General features: G+C 58.1%; 1 protein-coding gene across 3 annotated transcripts in view; it reads left to right on the top strand.

Moving 5' to 3' along the window:
- Nucleotides 1-716: 716 nt before the first annotated feature.
- The window catches only part of NCOR2 (nuclear receptor corepressor 2), a gene marked incomplete at both ends in the record, with an annotated part of 118,931 nt that continues 94,698 nt past the window's right edge, over nucleotides 717-24,949 (top strand). For all 3 annotated transcript variants that reach the window (XM_080717516.1, XM_080717515.1, XM_080717514.1), the window contains 6 exons: nucleotides 717-821; nucleotides 1,705-1,832; nucleotides 4,514-4,691; nucleotides 13,487-13,666; nucleotides 18,030-18,143; nucleotides 22,048-22,104. In XM_080717516.1, the coding sequence (XP_080573642.1) occupies nucleotides 717-821; nucleotides 1,705-1,832; nucleotides 4,514-4,691; nucleotides 13,487-13,666; nucleotides 18,030-18,143; nucleotides 22,048-22,104 (762 nt within the window). The remainder of the gene's footprint in view (nucleotides 822-1,704; nucleotides 1,833-4,513; nucleotides 4,692-13,486; nucleotides 13,667-18,029; nucleotides 18,144-22,047; nucleotides 22,105-24,949) is intronic.

The following is a 24,949-nucleotide window of genomic DNA, read 5'->3' as shown; positions in this document are numbered from 1 at the left end:
CTACCTCCCAAGTGCGGGGATCACAGTATTTTTATTTTGAAACAGGGTCTCCCTGGGTTCCTGAGGGTCTCACGACTTGCTGAGGCTGTCCTTCAGCCTGTGATCCTCCAGTCTCAACCTCCCAAGTCCTGGAGTATGTCATTGCGCCTGGCTTCTTTCTTCTGATCTGCGTCTCTGGCCCCTGGGCCGTGCCTGCATCCTCCCTGCCCGTTCCTTGGCTCCGCTCCCGTCCTGGACGCAGGCCTCATCCTCTTGCGTGGCCCCTTCCTGCGTGGCCCCTGCGCCACTGCCCCCTGACCCTGTGTGTGTCTGTGGCCCGCGTCCCAGCCTACAGCGTTGTCTCCCTGGGAGGGCTCAGGGAGGCCCCGGCCCCCGGGGTGCCGAGTGTGGCTCCTCACTGGGGTGTGCCAAGGACTGGCCGGCAGCTGCCAGGGGCGGGGGCTTTTGGAGAACCCTGTTCCGGAGACGCGGAAAGTCCCGGGCCATGGGGCGCCGGCTGCAGGGCCTGAGAGCCCGCCGCCTGTGCCGGGGGCGGGGCAGGCACTGTCCAGGCGCGGCTCCTCTGGGCCCGCAGAGCTGTGCCTTGCGGCTGACCTTGGCTTTGGGTTTTCTCTGCAGGTGTCTGTGAGCCGATGACAGAGTCGGGCTTTTAATCCTCAGTGGCCGGAAAGAGAGAGGTTGTCGGGGCCCCAAGCCCCGCCTGGGCCCCTGCCACCATGTCAGGGTCCACGCAGCCGGTGGCTCAGACGTGGAGGGCCACCGAGGCCCGCTACCCGCCCCACGGCATCTCCTACCCGGTGCAGATCGCCCGGCCCCACACGGTAAGTGGCAGTGCGAGGCTCCGAGCCACGGCGGGGCGCGGCCTCCACGAGGGCCTCCGCAACTTAGTGAGACCTTGTTTCAAAATAAAGAATAAAACATAGGGCTCGCGGTGCAGCTCAGAAGTAGAACGCTCCTGCGTTCAATCCCCAGTACTACAAATAAATAAAAAAGTAAATAAATAAATAAATAAAGTAAGGATTGTGTATGGTGGCCCACTTGCGATCCCAGTACTTGGGAGGCTGAGACAGGAGGACCACAGGCCAGCCACAGTTACTTAGGGAGACCTTGTATCAAAGTAAAGAATTAAAAAAAAGGGCTGGTGGTTTAGCTCAGAGGTAAAGTGGCCCTGGGTTCCATCCCCAGTTCTGCAAAAAAAAAAAAAAAAAAAAAAAAAACCAAATAATAACAATAATAGGGTTGGGTTATAACTTGGAAGTAGAATGGCCCTGGGTTCAATCCTTAGCAACACACTCTCACACACACACGCACTCTGAAATGTGGGCCTAGGATTATCCTCCCGAGCCCTCACACACGCGAGAGCTGTTCTTTAGGGCACGGAGCGGGCTCCTTAGCGCAGCTCACCTGCACCCCGGTCCCTGCAGAGTGTGCTGCCAGCTGGGCCCGGCCGGCCACACCGCCCCGCATCTGCTGGGCCTCCCGGGCGGCTGCTCGGGAAGGGGAGGTGTCCTTTTTCCTACTATCTCTGCTGATACGTTTATCTTCTCACAAACAGCGCCGTAGATCGTGGGGCGCCGTGGTCAGCCCCGGCCTTGCAGACGGTCCTGTCTTCACGGGCTGGCGGCCCTGGCCGCGTCCTCAGCCCCGCGGGGCCTGGAGGGGTGGGTGTCCCGGGGGGCGCGCTCACCCTGCTCTCGCCCGCAGGACGTGGGGCTCCTGGAATACCAGCACCCCGCCCGGGACTACGTGTCGCACTTGTCGCCCGGCTCGGTGACCCAGCCCCAGCGGAGGAGGCCGTCCCTGCTGTCCGAGTTCCAGCCGGGGAATGAACGGTGAGGAGGAGCCGCGGCCCGGGAGCTAGGGGTCTGGCGTGAACGAGGTGGGGTCCCGCAGCCCGGGAGGGGCGCCTGGCCCCGGGCTTCGGGTGGACGCGTCCGAGCTGGGCTCCTCCGCACAGGCCGGGGGCCAGCTGGGGAAGAATCGGCAGGGGCGCTGGCAGGGGCGCCAACCCCAGTATTTGGCCACGTCCCGTCCCCCACTTTCTGCGGGCTGGAGACGGCCCAGGCGTGGGGACTCATGCGCACCCCTTCGAGGCGGGAGGCGCCGGGTCATGGGTGCCCTGTGCTCGCCCAGTGGGATCAGCGCTGAGACCAGGCCCGCGCCCCGCATGGCGCCGAGAAGCCCTGGGGTACCCCCCACCCTGCCCAGGCCCTGCGGGAGGCGGGCTCCCCGGGCTGGCTAGTGAACAGAGCGCCCCACTCAGTTCCGAGGGGCCAGGAGTCTGGATCTAGAAGTCTGCAGGGTGGCGCCTCTTGGAAGGTTCTGGAAAGGGGTTTTCTGCATCTCGGGCTCTTGGGGGCTCCAGGCTTCTGTGGCGTATGGCGGCACTGTTCCGTGAGCGCCTTGTCTTACGGGGTCCGTGTGTGTGTGTGTGTGCGTGCCCGTGTTTTTCTTTTTAACTGGGAATTGAACCCAGGGGCATTCTACCTCTGAGCTACACCAATTTTTTAATTTCTTATTTGGAAACAGGGTCTCGCTAATTGCTGACTGCCTCTCTTAAGTTGCTGAGGCTGGCCTCAAACCTGGGATCTTCCTGTCTCGGTCTCCCAAGTGCTGGGATTACGAGCGTGCGCCCCCGCGCCCGGCTCGCTCTCTTCTAACAGGACGCTGGGCATCGGTCCTAGTGCCCACCCTGGTCTACCCTCGGCTTTGTGCCTCCTACAAAGACCCTGGACCCACATTCTGTGCCATATTCAGGGGTCCTCGTGGATGAGAATTTGGGGGACACTCCTTGGGCTGATCTCTGCTTTTTCATGCTTAAATAAGCCCCATGTACTTTCTGCCAAACACCTCATCTCTGAGATAGCAAAGGATGTCTTAGGACCTGGCTTTTTTTGTTTGTTTGTTTGAACTGGGGATTAAACTGAGAGGCATTTTACCTTCAAGCTATACCCCCTAAGCCTTCTTCTTATTTTTATTTTATTTTATTATTATTTTTTTTTCAGTACTGGGGATGGAACCCAGGGGCATTCTACCTCCGAGCTATACCTCCAGCCCTATTTTTAATTCTTTATTTTGAAACAAGGTCTCACTGGGTTGCAGAGGGCCTCACTAAGTAGCTGAGGCTGGCAGTGAACTGCGATCCTTCGGTGTCAGCCTCCTGAATGCTGGGATTACAAGCGCGTGCCACTGTGCCTGGCATTTATTTCTTTTTTTGTTTGTTTGTTTGTTTATTTATTTGGTGGTACTGGGGTTCCTGGAAATCCTTCTACCTCCGGGCTACACTCCCAGACCTATTTTATATTTTTATTTGGAAACACGGTCTCTTAAGCCAGCGAGGCTGGCTCCGAACCAGCGCGATCCTCCTGTCTCCGCCTCCCAAGCGCGGGGATTACAAGCGTGCGCCACCACGCCCCGCCTTTATTTCTATTTTAAAACATGGTCTCGGAGCGTCTCACTCCTTGCTGAGGCTGTCCTCGAATCTGCGATCTTCCTGTCTCAGCCTCCCAAGTCCTGGGTTGACAGGTGTGTACCACCACGCCCTGCTGGCATTTGGCTTTTTGAGAAGGGGTCTCGTGGGCTCTCGGGGCACTGAGCACAGAGGGGCTGGCCCTCCAGTGACAGCCAGGGACCCAGCCCAGCCCTTGTGGCTACGGGCAATATTCATTCCACACACGTATTGATAGAGCGCCTACTGTGTGCGAGCCACTGAGACGGGCAAGCGAACGGGGCAGGTGGCGGCAGACCCCTGTGAATCGCCGTCAAGGAAGACCGCGGGGTCAGGAGGCTGCGCACAGGGCTGGCGCCGTCTATGTGGCGATTGGAAGATGAGGCGTAGCTTGGAAGGAGCTGAAGTGTGAGCGGCCGGAAAGCGTCCTGGCCTGTGCGGAGGCTCTGCGGCCCCGCGCAGTGGGCGCGGTGAGCAGGCCCTGTGGGCGAGGAGAATGAGCGCGGGCTCCACCCTGAGGACGGGGAGCTCTTCAGGTTCTGTCTGCTGGGCACGAGCTGGCGGGTGGAGGCGCGGACCCCTAGGTCTGCTGCTGGGTGCGCTCAGGTGGCACCGTGCCCTCTCTGGGAAAATCAGAGAGGACAGTTAAAGAGAGCCGCTCAGGGGTGGTCAGGCTGGACAGCTCCCTCCCCTGCGGGGCTGTTGGGAAGGCAGCTGGCTGGGCCTTGTTTAGCAGCAGGAGTGCTGTGCTCGGCTAGTGCTGCCTGGCCTGGACGGGGATAAGGCTATTATGTGAATCAGCCCCGCAGCACTTTGGGGGGCTGGCTGTGCCCCCAAAGCATGAGCCACTAGGCCTGTTGTTAAATACACCCAGTCTGGTCCCCAAAGCTGAAGAGCAGGGCTGTTGCCATGGTTACGCTGTCCCAAAGGTCCCCGGAGTGTGCTGTGACCTGGGGGTCTCCTGTGAGCACCCGTGTCCCCGGGTCACGGGCGGTGTGGGGTGAGGGGGTCAGCGGCCCCGGCCCCTTTCTCCCCAGTGACACCGCCCACCCTCGCTTCCCACAGATCCCAGGAGCTGCACCTGCGGCCCGAGTCCCACTCCTACCTGTCGGAGCTGGGGAAGTCAGACATGGAGTTCATCGAGAGCAAGCGCCCGCGCCTGGAGCTACTACCCGACCCCCTGCTGCGGCCGGCACCCCTGCTGGCCAGCGGCCAGCCCAGCGGCTCCGAGGACCTCGCCAAGGTAAGGCTCCGAGGCAGGGGACGGCGCGGGGCGGAGGCCGGGCCTCCACTGTGGCCTCCCAGGACATGATATTCGGGGGTCCCTGCTGGGGATTTGTAGCAGTCCTTGGCATGGAGCGCGGGATACTGCGCCGGAGCTGGGCCGGGCGTGCTACCCCGTAGCCGTGTGTGCGGAGAGGACATCCTTGGCTGTTGGGGTCACAGCCTGTGTCCTTCCCCTACATCAGCACTCCCAGCGTCTCCCCATGACTTCCTCCAGCCCTGGGCTCCTGCAGCTTCTGTCCCTCCGTGATCTGCCAGTGTCCACCCCTGCCCCCTCCCAGCCACCGTCCCCGTGGGATCTCCTGCCATCCTTCCGGGGCCCCCAGGGTCCAGCTGCTCCCCAGCTGGGGCCCGCCTTTGCCATCTACCTGTTTGCTGCCTTCCCCCACCATCACCCTGAGTCCTGTGGTTGCTAGCTGCCAGGGCTGCCATGTCGCCGGTGCCCGGGAGAGCCCCGGGATTTTATTCCTCTTTAAAATAGAAGTGGGGGAGCTGGGCGTGATGGCGCACACTTGTAATCCCCGCGCTTGGGAGGCTGAGACAGGAGGATTGCACGGGTTTGAAGCCAGCCTCAGCTACTTAATGAGGCTTTCAGCAACTTAGCGAGACCCTGTTTCCAAATAAAATATAAAAAAGGTCTGGGAGTATAGCCCGGAGGTAGAAAGCTTCTGGGTTCCACCTCCAGTACCACAAAAAATAAATAAATAAATAAATAAATAAATAAATAAATAAATAAATAGAAGTGGGGGAAGATGGTGGTGGCTGCAGCGGCGGCAGCTGGCAGTGGCCGAATAGGACATGTATTCTCTGAGAAACCCCAAACAACAGATTTTGGTTTAATAGCTGATTGGGACAACATATAGAGACATTTCTAGCCATGACTTCCTACCTAAAATATAAGAGAGAAGAGACGGACCAAGATGGCAGTGGTGCTGGCGGCCAATATTTTGGAGAGAGAGACAGACAGATCCAATCCAACCTTGAACAGTCTTGAACACTGGGGGAAGTCTCCCCAAAAGTAGACTGTTCCTGCCCCACATGCTCAGGAGTTCTGGACAACATACTATGTAAGAAAAATGCTGGGGAGGAAAACCAAGATGGTGATGGCGGTAGCGGTGGCCAGTATTTGGTAGAGGCAGAAAGATTCGATCTAATCCTCTCTGAACTTTTGAGGACGTCTCTCTGAAAGCAGAATCCGTCTGCTCAGGAACTTTGGACAACATACTATGTAAGAAAAAGGTTCGTGGTGCCTCAGAGGGAGTCCCGCAGAGCCAGGTCGGCCAGCTGTGCGTCCTGGGAGACAGAGGTGCTCCTGGCCTCTGCGCTCCTCTGAGCCGCGAAGGAGGCCAGGGTGTGCCTGGAGCAGTAGAACCCGCTGTCCATGGTGAAGCTGTGGGCCTCTGCTCTTGGCGGGAAGATAAAACCCATTGTTGCTAAGTACTCGGGACCCCAACTTCTGTAAAAGACACGTATATAAAAATATATAACGTAAATATATGTAATATAAAAATATTAAACAGGGAGGAAGATGGCAGCGGCTATGGCCGCAGCGGTGATGGTTGGCAGCGGCTGAATAGGACATGCATCCCTCTGAGAAACCCTGGACAGCAGATTTTGGTTCAGTAGCTGATTGGGACAGCACACAGAGACATTTGCAGTCATGCCTTCCTATCTCATATATAGGAGAGAGAGTGGAAAATGGTGGAATTAGAGGCAACACGGCAGCGGGGTGTCCGCCGCTGTAAGAAAAGTGATTTTTGGAGGGACATCCCAGAAGAGATCAGAAAGCAGGCTGCTCCTGCCACCCATGCACAGGAATGCTTAACAACGACATACTCTAGGAGAGACCAAGAAGGCGGCGGCGGGGGCCAGTATTCAGGAGAGGCAGACAGATCCAACCAAATCCACCTTGAATTTCTGAAGAAATCTCCTCAAAAGTAGACTGCTACTGCCCCACATGCTCAGGAACTCTGGACAATGTACTATGTAAAAAAAAGTTTCGCGGAGACAGACCAAGACGGAGGTAGCGGCGGCGGCCAGTATTCAGGAGAGGCAGACAGATCCAATCCAATCCACCTTGAATTTTTTAAGAAATCTCCCCGAAAGTGGACTGCTCCTGCCACACATACTTAGGAATTCTGGTCAACATACTATGTAAGAAAAATGTCCAGGGCTCGTCAGAGGGAGCCCCGCCTGTATGGGCAGGCCGCCTCACTGTGCCGGGCATCCCAGGAGACCTCAGCGCGCATGGCTGCCGCGCTCCTCTGTGCTGTGCTGGGGGCCAGGGTGTGCGTGGAGCAGCGGAACCCACAGCCTGTGAGCCTCTGCTTTCGGTGGGAAGATAAAATCCATTGCTGTTAGGGCATTGAGCTCTCAGCTTCTGCAAATGACACATGCTGTTTTCTCCTACTTAAAAAGAAATATGGAAGGAAAAATGGCAACCTCTGTAGACATCCTGTCCACGGTGACGGGGACTGGAGCCTGCCTGGTGGCGAGGCCGGGTCTGGAGCCAGCGAGGCCGGGGCCTGCTCCACAGCAAAGGGCCAGCGGGTCCCTGCAACTGTGTGGCCAGGAAGCACTAGAAGCTGCCGCTGCCTCACCTCACCCCTCAGCAGATTTCCAGATCTAAGTTATCGTATTAAAAAAATTGGTTGTGAGTGGATCATTTTGTCCAAGTTATTTACCTTCTGGCTTTTGGGATTTCAGTAAGTGGAAATCAGTGTGGAAATTAAAAGGACTTCCAAGGAAGAAAGAAACTGTAATTGATCGGATGTGGAGAAATAGAAGCTCTAATACATTGTTGGTGGGATTGCAAGTTGGTGCAACTACTTTGGAGAACAGTCTGGAAGATCCTCAGAAGAAGGAAAGTGAACTTAGCATATGATCCAGCAATACCACCTCTGGGGATCTACCAAAAAGAATGAAAACAAAAATACCAAACTAAGGCATGAGTAACCACGTTCATAGCTGCACAGTTCACCATTGCCAAATAGGAACCAGCCAAGATGTCCTTCAGTGGATGAGCGGATTACAAAACCACGGGATGTGTGCACAGTTGAATTTTGCCCAGCCATAATGGAGAACAAAATTATGGCATTTACATTGAAATGTCACAAAAAATAAGAAATCAGATGCTTTTCCTAATGTGTGAAAACTAGAGTGAGCCGGGCGTGGTGGCGCACGCTTGTCATCCCAGCATTCGGGAGGCTGAGACCGGAGAATCGCGGTTCGCAGACAGCCTCAGCTGCTTAGTGAGGCCCTCTGCAACTCAGTGAGACCCGGTTTCAAAATAAAGAATAAAAAATAGGGCGGGGGTGTAGCTCGGATGTCAAATGCCCCTGGGTTCCATCCCCAGAGCCCCCCCCCAAAAAAAAAAAAAAAAAACTAGGGAAAAATGGGTAACAGGAGGAACTCTAGATGAAGAAGGGACCCTATAGAGGAGCAATTACGGTGACCTACCTGAGGGGATGGAAGGGGGAAGAAGGAAACTCTTTTTAAAGCACATGATGTAATTAAACACATCAAAGTCAATCAGGAAGCCAAGCACGGGTAGGAGGGAGGGGGAGGGAAGGGGTTAGAGATTGGGTAGGGCTGATTCCCATTGAGATGTATGACTACAATGCACCAATAAAAATTTATTAAAAACAAACAAAAAATAAAATAAAAGTGGATATGCCGGGCATGGTGGCGCACGCTTGTCATCCCAGTACTTGGGAGGCTGAGATAGGAGGGGTACAGGTTGGCAGCCAGCCTCGGCTACTTAGTGAGGCCCTTTGCAAGTCAGTGAGACCCTGTTTCAATATAATTGGGCTGGGGATGAAGCTGGGTGGGAGAATTCCCCCGGGTTCCATCCCAGTACTGGAAAAAAAAAAAAAAATTCAAGTCAATAAAACGAGTGGGGCCGGGGAGGGCGCGTGTGTACAGTCCAAGCACTGTGGTTTGAGCCTCTCTGCTGGCCCCGCAGCACTCAGGACTGCCTGGGCGGAGCACACGTGCCCCCGCTTTAGGAGGCTGCGCGCCATTGTGGGGCTCCGCAGGCTTCTGCCCCCGGCCGCCCAGCTCTCTCAACAGAAGTTGTCCACGCCTGTCCTAGCTGGCGGCCAGGTGACATCTTCGTCCTGGCCAGCTGTGTGGTGGAGCCGGCAGGCTCCTCTGCGACCTGGGGTCAGGCATGAGCTCATCGGCCGGCGGCCTGGCCGTGGTGAAGTCAGCGATCGCCCACTGGCACCCGCTGGGGGAGAGGGTGGAGGAGGAGGAGGAGGTCCACCCAGACTGGCTGGATCCTCTTCTGCCTGACGCCGTCTGAAGGGCCAAGAGGCAGGATTTCAGGCCCAGGAGGTGTTCACGCAGTGGCATAGTGCCGGTGAGCTAATTAGTATCTTCTCAGCCTGCTGGGGTCCCGTGTAGGGCTGGATGGCCTCTCTGCAGCCCTGCCCCCGGCTAGATTGTCCTGCCGGGCTCTGCTGGCCTCCTCTTGCCCGGGACCCCATGGCCCCCAGTCTACATCTTCCTGTTTTGTAAAAGGCAGGAGGGAGCTTCATCCTCAGCAGAAGTTGGACCGTGTCCGTGGGGGCCCAGGCCGAGTGGGCCGCCCTCCTGGGCCGGCAGCCGTGCCAGCTTCCCCCGCCTCGGAGGCCACCAGCTGGGCGCTGTGCCGCGGCCGAGCCAGGCCTGGGCTCTGCCCCACGCCTGCATTCAGCTGCAGGCCTTCCCGCCGCGTCTCGGGGCCTCCTTCAGCCTCTGCATCTGTCTGTCTCCGCCTCGCTGGGCAAATGTCTGTCTGTCTGTCTGTCTCTTTGTACCTATGTCTCTGTATTTTTGTTCTGCGTCTTTGTCTTGCTGTCTCTAGTTTCTGGCTCACAGGCTGTGACTCTGTCTCCATCTCCTCCTTTCTCTCTTGGCTCTTTTTTTTTTTTTTTTTCAGTACCTGAGGATGGACCCCAGGGGCATTCTATCTCTGAGCTACCCCCAGCCCTTTTTTTTTTTTTTTTTTGGTGGTACTGGGGTTCTGGAAGCCCTTCTTCCTCCGGGCTACACTCCCAGACCTATTTTATATATTTTTTTGAAACAGGGTCTCTTATGCCAGCACGGCTGGCTTCGAACCTGCGCGATCCTCCTGTCTCCGCCTCCCAAGCGCGGGGATTACAAGCGTGTGCCACCACGCCCGGCTCCCCAGCCCTTTTTTAATTTTTTTTTTTTTTTTTTGTGGTACTGGGGTTCCTGGAAGCCCTTTTACCTCTGGGCTACACTCCCAGACCTGTTTTATATACTTTTTTTATTTGGAAACAGGGTCTCTGAAGCCAGCGCGTAGCTGGCTTCAAACTTGCGTGATCCTCTGTCTCCGCCTCCCAAGCGCGGGGATTACAAGCGTGCGCCACCACGCCCAGCCCTTTTTTAAATTTTTTATTTGGAAACAGGGTCTCACTGAGTTGCAAAGGGCCTCAGTAAGTAGCTGGGGCTGATCCTACTGTCTCAGCTTCTCAAACGCTGGAATTACAAGAACGTGCCACCACACTCGTCTTGCTGTGTCTGTCCCCCGTCTCTCTATCCCGCCGTCTCTCTATCCCGCCATCTCTCTGTCCCGCCGTCTCTCTATCCCGCCATCCTTCTGTCCCGCCGTCTCTCTATCCCGCCATCTCTCTGTCCCGCCGTCTCTCTGTCCTCATCTCTCGCTTGCTGCTTGCTTCCTCGCTTTGCGCCTGGCCCCTCCTCCTGGACCTTGGCAGGGGAGCCCTGCACACTGGTGGGGCCTGGCTAGGCGGCCCCTCTAATGCTCCCGGCCGTCAGGAGCACTTGGAAAGTCTGAGCCGCCTTTGGGCAGAAGCAGGAGAGTTCTGCGCAGAGCGCCCAGTGGCTCGGGCATCGGCGGGTGGCATCCGTTGGGCGCAGGAGGCAGGAGTCCCAGGGAGGCTTTGCACGCCCCCCACTCTCCCCGCCGCCCTCAGGTGTGCAGGTTCCTATGGAGCGTCTATTTAATAGTGCCACAGGTAGCCCCATGTCTGAAGTCCCCCAGGCCACTGGGGGTCTGGGGGCCTGCCAACCTGGCTTCAGCAGGAATCCTGCTCTTGTAACTGAGGTCCGGGGCTTCTCGTGGCTTCAGGCTGAGCTGGATCCAGGTGACATGACGTCACCAAGACCCCGTCACCTACCGTCCCTCCCTGGCTATGCATATCTCCTGCTTGGCCCTGGGGTCAGCTAGACGGCGGCTTGTGTCTCCAGACAGTGGCCCCCCAGCTCCCGGCCAGCAAAAGGGCTCTCTGTCCCTCGCTCCCTGCACGTCTCCACCGCAAATGGTCCTTCTCCCTCCACTTTGTGTGGTCTGAGCCTGTCCTGGGCCTGTCGCTGTGGCTGGGGGCCTGGGCAGCCCCTTCCTGAGCCTCCGGGTCCCTGCAGTCTCTGGGGCTCCGATGGTCCAGCCAGCTCCTTGATTTGAACTTTGATAGCCACGGGCACTCCGTGGGGCAGGGCGGCGACTGCAGCCTATGGACTTTGGGGTCTGCATTGCCCACAGGGGTCAGGCCCGCCGCCGGGCTCCCTGGGCCAGTGGGGGCCTGGGTGGCGGGGGCGCCCTGAGCACTCAGGTGGCCCCACACTGAGGGGCCTCACAACACCCTCTCACCCACGTCAGGTTCAGCTGCATAAGGACCTCGGTGGGGTTGTAGCTGCCTCCTCTAGTTCCAAAATGTCCTCGTTGCCCTAAAGGGAGCCCCGTGCCTGCCTGGGGGCCGCCCCTCGCCCTCCCACCCCCCGCAGCCTCTGGTCGGCTCTGGTTTCTGGGTGGTTGATGGAGCTTCACGTCTGGCTCCCACCTCGGCCTTGTCCCTTGGTGGCCCTCTGTGCTGTTTTCTGGTATTTCTGCGGCGTGGGACCCAGGCACTCACACTTGCCAGGCTGGGACTTGCGGCAGCTCTACACCCCAGCCCCGCTGCGCATGGGCGCCAGGAACCAAGCCAGGGCTGTCCTTGGGAGCACCTTGAAGAAGGGCGGCTGCCCCGGCTACCTTCAGAATGTTGAGTCGCCGTGCCTGTGGGGACGGGGACCTCCCATAGGTAGCCTTAGGTTTTTTTTTTTTTTTTTTTTTTTTTTTTTTTTTTTGCAATTCTGGGGATTGAACTCAGGGACATTTTACCTCCGAGCTACACCTCCAGCCCTATTTAATATTCTTTATTTTGAAACAGTCTCGTTGAGTTGCAAAGCACCTTACTAAGTAGCTGAGGCTAGCCGCAAACCATGGTCCTTGTTTTTGTTTTTGATTTTTTTTCAGTTCAGGGGATTGAACCCAGGGACATTCTACCTCTGAGCTATTCATCCAGCCCTAATTTTTATTCTTTATTTTGAATCAGGGTTTCGCTGAGTTGCAAAGTACCTTACTAAGCAGCTGAGGCTGGCCACAAACCACAGTCCTTTTTTTTTTTTTTTTTTTTTTCTTCTTCAGTTCTGGGGATTGAACCCAGGGATATTCTACCTCCAAACTACACCTCTAGCCCTATCTGAAACAGGCAGGGTCTCACTGACTTGCAAAGGGCCTGAGTAGCTGAGGCTGTCCCCAGACCGCGATTCTCCTGTCTCAGCCTCCCGAATGCTGGGATTACACGCGTGCGCCACCACGCCTGGTGGTAGCCTTAATTTTAAGACCTGGGCCTGGGGTGGATGAATGGCTTGCTCTCACGTTTCTGGGTGGCCTGGCCCCAAAGCCCAGATCGAGGTTCCTGCCCTGTTTATCTGGGGCTGGGTAGGAGAGGGGAGAAGTGGAGAGACGGAGTCCCCGTCGTGGGTAGTGTAACGGGGCTCCCACGTCGGTGTCTATGGCTGCAGGATCCGTGTCCCCATACCTTGGGTGGCTGGCCGCAAGGCCGGGAGGCAAACCTGGCACAATCCCAAGGCCCTGGTTCCCTGTGGGCCTCGTGGAGCTCTGTGGGAAGCAGGGGCCCAAGGATGAGGGTGGACAGAAGGCCACTGTGGGGCCTGTGGAGGCCGCGGGCTTCAGTTGTCCTGGGGAGAATGCGCCCTGTGTCCCGGGCTGCAGCTGGGCCAGGCACCGGGGGCTGGCTCGGGCCCCAAGCCTCATTGGCCGGCAGCTGCCGGCTTGGCCCCGAGCTCAGCACAGGACGGAGCAGCTTTATCGGCGCCGCCAGGTTGGGAGCCTGGGTTTGGGGTGCGCTGGCACCCACCAGTGTTCACAGAGTACACAGGGCCTGCCGGGCCCTGAGTTGAGCGCTTTGTATACACCAACTCAGGCAACACTTGGAAGGGGAACTGTGACTCTCCCCATTGTGGAGACCAGGAAACTGAGCCAGGGAGCGCCGAGTGGGCACAGGGCTTTCTGACCTGCATCCCGGGCCCCGGGCTTCCTGCGAGGTTTTCCTATGCAGCGGGGTTGTGCTGGGTGTGGGTTCTGTGGGCTTTGCATTGTGGGTGGCTGTCTGCCAAGGCCAGGGCAGCCTGGGGAGTTGGGTCTGGTGGGAGACCCGGAAAGGCCCGTGGCCTCGGGAACCCTTGTGAGGCGCAGGAAGGGTTGCACCTGAGGCAGGTGGACATGTCCGGGTGGGAGGGGCCTGTGACCCTCACCTCTAAGGATTATGGGATTAGGACCTTGCCCAGCAGGGAAGGGTGTACCTGGCCAGAGGTCAGGATAGGGCAAAGTTGGAGGGTCAGATTGGCCACCCATCACTGCAAAAGGTGTCTTGTGTTCTGGAAACAAGGGGTGCATCTGGAGCCCTGGCTGACTGGGTACCCCTCTTCCCTCCGCCGCAGGACCGCAGCCTGACCAGCAAGCTGGAGCCGGTGTCCCCGCCCACGCCGCCCCATGCGGACCCCGAGCTGGAGCTGGTCCCTCCGCGGCTGTCCAAGGAAGAGCTCATCCAGAACATGGACCGTGTGGACCGCGAGATCACCATGGTGGAGCAGCAGATCTCCAAGCTGAAGAAGAAGCAGGTATGGCGGCCGGCCGAGCCGCAGACAGGTGCCAGGCAACCCCGGGGTTCCCGGGAGCTGGCTCCAGCTGTGCCTTTAGGTTTATTAGCTGAGAGCGTGGGGTGGCGCCATTATGCCTTTGGGCTTATTAGACAGGAAGATCACGGTTCCAAATGAGCCTCTGATAACCTGCAGCAGTGGCCGGCTGGGGCCGGGCTGGCCGGTCTGCAGCCTCTAGCTGGGTCTGCCCCTCAGCACCTGGAGCCTGCCCAGAAACAACGAAGAGCTGGCTTCCAGCCGAGCTTAAATGGAATGGACTCAGTACAGACCTGGCCTCATGCTGCTCAGGAAGAAGGGACCGGGCTTCTGTCCGGCCCGCAGGTTCCTGCCACCCGGCTGCGGCCCCCGGTGATGGGGGCTGGGGAGCGTTGCCGTCTGCGTTCTCCTGCACAAGATGGTCCCTGGCTCCAGGTTCCGAGCAGGCGGGACTCTGCCGGGTGGCATTGAGCCTTTCGCTCTTGGGGCCGTAGTGTCTTTGTCTATAAAATAGGCTTAGAGCCGGGCATGGTGGCGCACGCTTGTCATCCCTGCGCTTGGGAGGCAGAAACAGGAGGATCGCGCAGGTTCGAAGCCAGCCGCGCGCACTGGCTTAGGAGACCCTGTTTCCAAATAAAAATGTAAAAATAGGTCTGGAAGTGTAGCCCGGAGGTAGAAGGGCTTCCAGGAACCCCAGTACCACAAAAAACAATAAATAGATAAAATAGGCTTAGAAGTCAGGTATGGTGGTGCACGCCTGTCATTCCAGTACTTGGGACAGGGGGATCACAGGTTCGAGGTCAGCCTCAGCTACTTAGTGGGGCCCTCTGCAACTCAGTGAGACCCTGTTTCAAAATCAGAATAAAAAGTAGGGCTGGGGGTATAGGTCAGAGATAGAATGCCCTTGGGTTCCATCCACGGTACTGCAAAAAAGTAAATAAATAAAATAGGGCTGGGGTATAGCTCGGAGGTTGAATGTCCCTTGGGTTCAATTTCCAGTACAAAAGTAAGGTAAGATAAAGTAAAATGGGCTTAGACGTGACACCCGCTGTGTAGTCTTACGAGGAAGGGCTGGGACTCCCGATTCAGTAGAAATCCTCAAGCCAGGCGTGGTGGTGCAGCCTTTAATCCCAGTGCTTGGGATTCCGAGACAGGAGGGTCGTACGTTGAAGGACTCTCAGCACTTGCAGAGAGGCTTTTAACAACACAGTGAGACCCTGTTTCACGTAGTAAGACCCAAGCAGAGCAGAAGGCCTGGGGAAGCCGGACAAGATATTGTGACCCCAGTACTTGGGACGCTGAGCCAGGAAGATCGCAACTTTGGCCCTCAGCAACATAGTGAGACCCTGTTTCAAAATAAAAAATAAGCCGGGCGTGGTGGCGGACACTTGTAATCCCTGTGCTTGGGAGGCGGAGACCGGAGGATCACTCAGGTTTGAAGCCAGCCGCGCTGGCTTTTAAGAGACTCTGTTTCCAAATAAATAAAAAGTATAAAATAGGTCTGGGAGTGTAGCCCTAGTACGGAGGCAGAAGGGTTTCCAGGAACCCCAGTACCACCAAAAAACAGACAAAAAATTAATAAAATAGGACTGGGGGTATGTTCTAGAGGTAAAATGCCCCCCAGGTTCCATCCCCAGTAAAACAAGAAAAAAGAAAACGAGAGAGGGAGTGAGAGAAAGAAAGATAGAAGAAAGAAAGGAGGAGGAAACCCTGGTTGATACTGCTGAAACCACACAGAGGCACACAGGGAAGGAGTAAAAGTTGTTACTCACATCAGTGGTATTCATTTTATAATTTTATTTGAAATTTCATTTAATTCAAAGTCAGCGGGCAGCCTGCCTCTCGCAGCCCTCCCGTGGCTCCCTTCCCGGGACCATTTGGGGCTCCGCTCAGACGTCCCCCGGGCAGAGAGGACGCCCTGGCCCTTCACGGGAGCCCGCGTCCCCAGCAGCTGCCGTCCCCGGGGTCAGGCAGCCTGCCCATCTGGCTCCCCGTGGTGTTTATAAGTAAAGTTTTATTGGCACACGGCCGCACTCAACTTGTTTACGTGTCATCTGTGACTGCTTGTGCTTTGGCTGCAGAGCCGAGCAGTCCCAGCGGAGACCACATGGCCGCAAAGCCAGAAATACTTTCTGGGGATAGTGGATTTGTGGAAGCACCGCGCTCACCTGCTGAGCCCTCCCACCTGGGCTGTGGGGTTGTTGTCTGAGCCCCCAAATCCTGCTTGGGGTGTGTGTGTGTGTGCGCGCACGCACGTGCGCCATGCTGAGGATTGAACCTGGGGGCACTCCGAGCTATACCCCAACCGTTTTTATTATTTACTTACTTAGAAACAGTCTCACTAAGTTGCTGAGGCTAGCCTTGAACCTGTGATCCTCCCATTTCAGCCTCCCAAGTTTTGGTGTTATAGGCGTGCACCGCCATGCCTGGCTGAACATCCTGCTTTGTGATGGGGCAAGGCTTGGCCCACGCCGCCTGATCATGGTGGTGGTGGTGCCGATGCTGATGGTGGTGGTGGTGGTGGTGGTGTGATGGGGATGGGAACTGGAATGGTGATGATGGTGATGATAATGATGCTGATGCTCATGGTGATGGTGGTGATGATGATGGAGATGACGGTGATGATGATGATGGTGATGGTGTTGATGCTGCTGCTGATGGTGGTGATGGTGATGTTTGTGGTGATGATGGAGATGATGGTGTGATGCTGATGGTGGTGGTGATGCTGATGGTGGTGATGCTGATGGTGGTGATGATGATGATGGTGTTGGTGATGGTGACGTTTGTGGTGATGATGGAGATGATGGTGGTGATGCTGATGGTGATGATGATGGTGGTGATGGTGGTGGTGATGATGATGGTGGTGATGGTGGTGGTGATGATGGAGATGACAGTGATGATGATGATGGTGATGGTGTTGATGCTGCCGCTGATGGTGATTGTGGTGATGGTGATGTTTGTGGTTATGATGGAAGTGATGGTGGTGATGCTGATGGTGATGATAATGATGCTGGTGGTGATGGTGATGGTGGTGATGGAGATGATGGTGATGGTGGTGATGGTGATGATGGTGGTGATGGTATGATGATGGTGGTGGTGACGTTGATGGTGGTGGTGGTGATGGAGATGGTGGTGGTGATGATGATGGTGGTGGTGATGATGATGGTGGTGGTGACGTTGATGGTGGTGATGGTGATGGAGATGATGATGGAGATGATGATGGTGGTGCTGATGGTGATGGTGGTGGTGATGATGATGGTGGTGGTGACATTGATGGTGGTGATGGAGATGATGGTGATGATAACGGGGACGGGAATGGGATGATGGTGATGGTGGCTGTGACGATGTTGGTGATGATAACGATGATGATGGGGATGGGGATGGTCGCGGTGACTGATGATGGTGATGATGGAGATGGGAATGGTGGTGATGGCGATGCTTGTGGGGAAGATGGTGATAGTGATGGGGATGCTGGGGATGGGGATGGTGACGGTGGTGGTGATGATGGAGATGGTGGTTATGGTGACGATGCTCATGGTGATAAGGGGATGGTCACAGTGACAATGTTGGTGATGATGGTGGTGATGATGGAGACGGGGATGGGAATGGTGGTAACGGTGAAGGTGACAGGATGCTGGTGACGATGGTCATGGAGATGACGGTGACGATGGTAATGGGGACGATGGTGATGGAGATGGTGGTGGTGGTGGTGATAATGGTGACGGTGATGACAGTGATAGTGATGATGGTAATGATGGTGGCGATGGTGGCGATGATAAAGACATACTCTACGTAGTGCCCAGCGCTCTACGCCTCGGCTCATTTGGTCCTCACTAGAATAGACGCTTTCTTTCCCCTTCTTTCCAGACGAGGGAAGTGGAGGCTCTGGGAAGCATAGTGAGTTCCCAGGGCTGCATGGCGCACGCAGGGGTGGAAGTGGTGCCCAGGCCGGGCAGTGCGGTGTGGCAGGAGTCCGCCTGGCTGTCGCAGCATGTGCAGTGTTGTGGTGCCTGGTGGCTGGCTTCAGCTACACCGTGTCACCGCATCCCGTCCTCCCTGCGCCCTCCCAGGGAGCACGGGGATTAGCCCCATTTTGCAGCTGGGGAAACCGAGGCCCGAAAGCGTTGAGCTGCCCTCAGGCTCCCCGCGCCGGCCATGCAGGGTCGAGCCAGCAGCTGACTGCAGCGCGGGCTCTGCGGCCGCAGGGAGGGAGGCCTGGGGCCCCTGCAGGCGTGGAGTCCCGGGTGACTCAGAGGAAGTGGCCGCAGCCTGTCTTCCTGTGTGTGGCCGCGGCCTGGCGGGGCCGCCTCTCTCCTCAGCGCTCACCCTCGCGCTGTCCCCTCCGCAGCAACAGCTAGAGGAGGAGGCCGCCAAGCCGCCCGAGCCCGAGAAGCCCGTGTCGCCGCCGCCCATCGAGTCCAAGCACCGCAGCCTGGTGCAGATCATCTACGACGAGAACCGGGTACGTGTTCCCTGCCGTCCCCGCCGCCGCAGCCCCCGTGTTCCTGTCTGTGATCTGGGACCTCGGCTGCCCTAACTCCTGGGGACAGGTGGGCGTGGGGCCGGGCGGGGTGGCCGGCCTGGGGGCTGGGTGGGGAAACTCAGGCTTTAGGAGAGCCCGGGGCTGGGGGCCATGGGGGCAGGCGGCCACGCTGGTCCTCAAGTAGAACCCATCTTGTGGCCCAGAGGATGACAGCGATATTATTGTCGATAGTAGCAGCAGACACCAACCCGCCTTGCCCCGCCCCACGGTCCATCCCAGGGCAGTCCCAGGAGAGTGGGCACAGGAGTCGTTTTTATTTACACTTGGGAAACTGAGGCCCGGGTCGGTTAAGAGGTTTGTTGAATGTCACACAGTGAGGGGCAGAGGATGTGGGATTTGAATCTGGCGTCAGCCTCCACTGACCCTTGAGGGCATGGGGTCTGTAGCAGGCTGTGGGTGCCCCTGGGGCCCTGGCCCGGTAGTTGCTAGGTGAGCAGGGTCCTGGGGGCTGGAGCCCAGGGCTTCTGCTGCCTACGGTGTGTAGTGAGCGCCTCGTCATCCTCGGGGGGCCGCTACACTCCAGGCTTTGATGTCATATAGGTGACGTCTCTCAGATGTGCGGGGGATTTAAGGGCGTCGCACTCCCCTCCCCCGCCCGGCTCCCCTTGTTTTCATAGTTGAGGGAACTGAGGCCCAGAGGGGGACTGTTCCTTGTCTGAAGCCAAACAGCAAAGTGCGACAGACCGGGGGCCGTGCTTCCCCGCCCGGGCTTCTCTGCTCCTTCATCCCCAGGCCCGCACCACCCCCCTCAGGAGTCTCTCCTCTGAGATCCTCCCTGGCTGGGTCAGTGTTCAGAGTTAAGGTAGGGCCGGGGGAGCCCCTGCCACAAGTTCCTATGTCCCAGAGCGGCCCCCCCGGGCCCAGGGACAGCAGAAGCGCCCCCAGCCCCACCTCCACTGCCGTTGCTATGGTTCGGCTATGCCTCCGCCTCTAGAAGCAGCAATATATGGCAGCGTGAGACTGAACCCGCAGAAGGCCTCACAGCTGTGTGCCCAGGTCACCCACCCGTACCCCTGGCCCTTCGCCCCAAGTAACACTAGTAACCATCACGTGGACAGGAGAGGCAAGGGACCACGCTGGCTTCAGCCAGGCATCCCGGGTTCAGATCCCATCTCTCCCACCTCACAGCTCGGCGAGCTCGGGGATGAACCGAGTTTGCTGCCCTCCGCCCGCAGGACAGCGCCTGGCTCCGAGGCTTAGTCCTGACTTTCTTGTTCTTCTTTACATTCTGTGTGGTCTCATCTGTTCCCCTTCAAACCCGTATGAGAGAGGCACAGTTATTCTAGGGTCCTCAGAGAGGGCCAGGGGCCTATCAGACTGCTCAGCATGGACATCTCTGCCCACCTGCCCTGACCCGAACCCGGGGCTGGAGAGCAGGTATGGTTCTGTCCAGGCGCTGTGGAGGCGAGCCTGTGGCCTGGGCACTACCCCAAGGCCTTGGCCCTCTCCCTGGAGCACTTTCTCCAGTCTGTCACTCTGTCAGTTCCTTTAACTCCGTGCCCAGCTGTCCCCTTGTCAGTGAGGTCCCTTCCGACCCTCTACTTATAATCCCCCACATCCTCAGCACCCATCTCTCCCTCCCTGGCCTCCATTTCTCCTTGGCCCTTTCTCCAGCAGGACCTGTTGGCTGTGTTTATTGTGACTAGAGCTTTGGGGTCAGCCCCTGCTTTCTCGTTCCCTTCCTATCCCCAGCTCCTGAAACTGCCCAGCGCGCAGGGGGTACACGGCAAACGCTGAGCAGGAGGGGGGAGGCCCTCTGGCTCTGGGGGCTTGGGGGCTCCCAGGTCCCTCTTCCCACGGCTGAGCCTTGGAAGCTGGAGGCCTGGCCGCTGGAGGCCGACCACTGCTTTTGGTAGAAGCAGCCCCAGGACTTGGCGCCCCTAGGGGGATCAATAGGATTAAGTTTTAATCCCCCTTCCTTCCTGCCTGGTTCCTGCAGGAGGTGGAGGACCAGGGTCTGTCTCTAAACGCCAAGCCAGCTGGAAAACGCAGCCTCCCGCCTGCCTGCTCTTTCCCCGCACCAGACTCAGGCTCATTAGCCAGTCAGCCCACATCTGCGCGGCGGCGCCCACTGAGCGCAGCTTTTCCTGCTGCCTGCCGGGAGGGAGCGTGGGCCGGGCGGGGCGGGCAGGTGCGCCGCGCCGGCAGGATCTGGGAGGTGGCAGAACCCTCCTAGCGGGCAGGCAGGAAGCCGGGAAGGAACCGTGGGTGGGCCTGGCGGAGGCGTGGGCGCCTCTGATCCTTGGGGCAGGGAGGCGGGGGCCTGGCGGGCTTGGAGGGAGCTTGCAGGCTAGCGTTAGCAAGTCCCAAGGTGGTGGGGTGGGCAGCAGAGGTGCCCTGCAGGAGGTGGTCGGGACCCCCCCCCCCCCGCCAAGTGCCAGGGTCAGTGTGGACTGAGGTTTCCAGCATCTTAGCGCAGCGCGGCTACAAGGTGATGAAGAGGAAGTTTTAGCGCGATTAGACTCAAGCTGGGCAGAGACGAGTCCAGCCCTGGCCACCGGGAGCAGACCCCAGAGTGCCCTGGGGATCCCGGTGTCCCTTGCGTATGCTGTAGGTCCCAGTCATGACTTGGGCCCAAGTGTTCTGGGCCGGGCTGTGCCCGTGGCCTGTGATTGTGTCCTCCGCCCATGGCCTCTCCCTGTGGCCTCCCCTGCGGCGGGTCTCCACTCTGGCTATTGGGACTGACAGGTGGGGCGGTCGGAGCATAGAGAGAAGGCATTCTCCACATGGGGCTCGTGTCTGAAAGGACAAACCCGGGAAGCTGAGGCCCGCTGTGGCGGCCGTGGGCTGCAGTAGGTGATCTGCACCTGATAGTCATGACGACGTAGTCGCTGCCACCATGACAGCGGGCCCGATTTCCTGGCCCCAGCCACGCTCCAGGGCTGCTGGTCCTGGGGCTTCGGCGCTGTGATCGGGCCGAAAGCAAGGCGCTGCCGGGGTGGGCTGGACCTGGGCTCTAGCAGAGGTTGTTCTAGCTGCCGGCTGAAGCCCACCTACAGACCCGTGGCCAGGCGGGAGCCAAGCCGCCCTCCGCTCTCCTCTGTGTCGGGCCCTAGCTGTGGCCCCATTAGGGGCTCTGGAGGGTGGCCTGGGGCCCTGGGCCCTGGTCAGCATGTCTGCACTTGAAATCACTGGGGGACAATTTCCATGTAACTGTAGTGACCTAACAGGCCAGCGGGCACTGAGCTGGCCCCCTCCCCGAGCCCTCTGTGCGGGCCCTGGGGGTCCCCGGCACCGTGCGGCCTTCACGGCCAGGGTGGGCCCGCAGGCCCGTCCAGTGACTGGCGCCAACAGCGCTCTACCCACTCGCTGTCGATTTCCTAATAAGTCCCGGGTTGTGACTGGGAGGGAGGCGGGAGGCGGCGAGTCACATGATTGTGTAACATAAGAATCCTAGAAAGGGTGTCTCTGCGCCGCTCCTCCGCCCCCCTCGCCGGCTGTGCTGGCTCTGAGGTCACTGGAGAAGCCCTACCAGCTTCCGGGGTGCAGGCCGGTGGCTCAGGCCTGGCACCACCGGCCGCCAGCGGGGAGCTGAGCCCGCATTCCGACCCGGGAGGGAGCGGGGCACGGGGGCCTCCAGAGCCCGGCGCCCGAGGCAGGCTCAGCCGGCTGCTTAAAATCCAAGCCGGTGCCTTGCCAGGGCCGCCGTGGGGGTCCCGAGGCTCCGTGGGCTTCGTTCCAGTCTGGGGGGGGGCTGGAGTGGACCCAGGGCTCCCGCCCTGGGCTGTGGCCGGCGTGCCAGGTTGGGTGGCTGCCCGCCGCTCCGGGAGGCCGCTATTTATAACTGTGTTCTGTTTAATTCCTCTCCTCTGTCTCCCTGCAGAAGAAGGCTGAAGCCGCACATCGGATCCTCGAAGGCCTGGGGCCCCAGGTGGAGCTGGTGAGCTGGCGGGGGGCAGGGGACGCGGGTGGGCAGCCGGGGCAGAGGAGGAAGTCCCGCTGCCCGGGCGGCTCGCAGAGGCAGGAAGCGTCCTCCTGATAAGAGGAGAGCAGCTAGTGCGCGCGTGTGGCTGGCCAGCGGGCAGCTAGCCGCCTGGGGCTGCTCTCTGCACCCCTGCTCGGTCCTGCAGCTGGCCAGCTGGATGCACATCTGGACCCCAGCCCCTCCGCTTCGGCTTAGCACGAGAGCCCATCCCCTGGGCCACGTGGTCTGGCAGAATTCGGCTGCTGGGTCCCTGGCTGTGTGGCCCTGAGCAGGTCTCTTGACCTCTCTGTGCTGTGGTTTCCACATTGGTAAAATGGCCATGGTTACAGCTATCTCCCAGGGTCCCTCCATGAGGACTGACTTGCTGCTTTCTACACTGCTCGCGACGGTGTCTGGCCTGCGGCTGCAAGCGCCAGACCTCATTTGGTTTGATGGTTATTACTCCTGTTTCAGTCTCTTTTTTGCTAATTGGACGATGTCACGTCGGAGCTGGTAGAAAGCAGATCCAGGCCTCGGGGAGCCCAGCTTGGGGGCAGGCGTAAGCAGAAGCCTGCAGAAGCCTCAGCTCTGGGGAAACCACGTGAGCCCCCTACGGCCCATCGGGGCCCACGGAGCTCTGGCTCATGCGTGGTGGCAGCAGAAGGGGCCGGGTGTCACCAGCCCGCAGGAGTGCAGGGCAGGTGGGAGAGTCCTCCAGCTGGGGGTTGGGGTGTGTGCCTGGGTCTTCATGGGGTGCACAGAGTCTCAGGCCCTTGGAGATTTTATTGTTTATTTATTTTTGTGGTACTGAGGATTGAACTCAGAGGCATTCTACCTCCAAGCTACACCCCATAGCCCGATTTTCTTTCTTATTTAGAAACCGGATTTTGCTAGGTTAATGAGAATCTCACTACTTGCTGAGGCTGTCCGCAAACCTGCAATCCTACTGTCTCAGCCACCAAAGTTCTGGGGTGACAGGCATGTGCCGCCACACTCCGCTAGGGAGAGGACTCCCGATGAAGAAGGAAGACCCGGTTGGCTCTTGTGCTTCGAGGCAGGACAGCGCCCCCATGGGGTCTGCTTCCCTCAGACTACAGTTGTGTTTTTTTAGCAGCAACTATTTGTGTTTGAGGTTTTGCTGAGGTCCGCCCTCAGGTGCGCGGGTCAGCAGGGTGCAGGGATTCACAGACCAGTGTGGCCCTCCAGCGCCACGTCATGATGTCAAAAGCAAGCCCTAGTCAGCACATGCCTGGAATCCTGGCACTTTGGAGCCTGAGACAGGAGGATCGTAGGTTGGTGGCCAGCATCAGCAACTTTGTGAGGCCCTCTGCAACTTAGTGAGACCTTGTTTGTAAATAAAAAAATATAGGAGCCAGGCGTGGTGACTCACGCTTGTAATCCCCGCCCTTGGGAGGCTGAGACGGAAGGATCGCACAGGTTAGAAGCCAGCCTCAGTTACTTAGTGAGGATCTCTGCAACTTGGTGAGACCCTGTTTCCAAATAAAAAATATAAAAATAGGTCTGGGAGTATAGCCCAGAGGTAAAAAGCCCCTGGGTTCCACTCCCAGTACCACCAAAAAATAAAAATAAAAAATAAATAAATAGGGCTGGAGGTGTAGTATGGAGGTAGAATGCCCCTGAGGTAAATCCCCCATATCACTTGTAGTTGAGCGTGGTGGCGCATGCCTTGAATCCAGTTCTTGGGAGGCTGAGACAGGAGGATCATGGTTCGTGGCCAGCCTCAGCTACTTTAGTGAGGCCCTCTGTAACTTAGCGAGACCCTGTTTCAAAATCAAAAACAAAAAGTAGGGCTGGGGGTGGAGCTGGGAGGTAGACTGCCCCTGGGCTCCATACCAGGAACGCAAAAAAAGGGAAAAAAAAAAACAAAGCCAGCCCCTCGGGGTGGGTTGTGCTCGCTGAAGGCCGGGAGCGGGGCAGTGTGGTCTGTAGGCGTGCCTGACCCATGTCCCCTCAGGTCCGCGGGGCAGCAGGCGGCGGCGCTTTCCATGGCAGGATCATGTCCCCTGCATCTCAGCCATAGCCTGTTCTCATTTCTGGGCGGTGTGGTCGAGGCTACGGCGGACAGGCGCCTGCAGCCCCCTCCTGGGCGTGGCTCATTTCCCCAGTTTATGGCCGAGGTGCAGCGGCTGGGCCTGGTCTCCTGTCCACCCGTCCTGCCCTTCAGGACATGTTGGCTGTCTTCCAAAGCAGCCGTGTTACTTTATACCACCACCCGCTGCACCCTGCCTCAGTTTCCTGGTTTTGCCGGAGGACATCAGGGTTGGGTACACCAGTCATTTCTATTTTTTTGGGGGGGGGTCTCGGGTTGGAACCCAGGGGCACTCTACCTCTGAGCCACACCCCCAGCCCTGTTTTTTTTTATTTTATTCTTTATTTTGAAACAGCATCTCACTGAGTTGCAAAAGGCCTCACTAAGTAAGTAGCCGAGGCTATGGGCGAACCGCGATCCTCCTGTTTCAGCCTCCCAAGTACTGGGATTTCCCTCTTCTCTTTCTTGAATCCAAGCTTCTACGGGCCTGCTGGGGAGGCTGCTATGCCGCGGGTACGGTGCCCGAAGCTGGAACTGGGGACATCGGAGCGCGTGCTTGGTGGGCTGCAGTGGGGACGGGAGGGTCTCACCTCGGCAGGGCACTTTCTGTGCGTGTGAGGTCTTAGGGAACTGTTACCGTCCCCATTTTCTAAATGAGAATCCGAGAGGACAGTGCCTCGCCCGAGGCCACACAGCAAGAAACAGGTGCGGAGGTGTGTGGGCCGTGGGGTCATCGTGCCCCAGTGGCCAGCAGTGCCCCGGGGGTGCCAG

The sequence above is a fragment of the Muscardinus avellanarius genome (genome assembly GCF_963383645.1).
Source record: "Muscardinus avellanarius genome assembly, chromosome: 21".
Taxonomy (NCBI): Eukaryota; Metazoa; Chordata; class Mammalia; order Rodentia; family Gliridae; genus Muscardinus; species Muscardinus avellanarius.
Note: the sequence above shows the minus strand (reverse complement) of the source record. Positions and strands in the feature narration are given on the sequence as shown.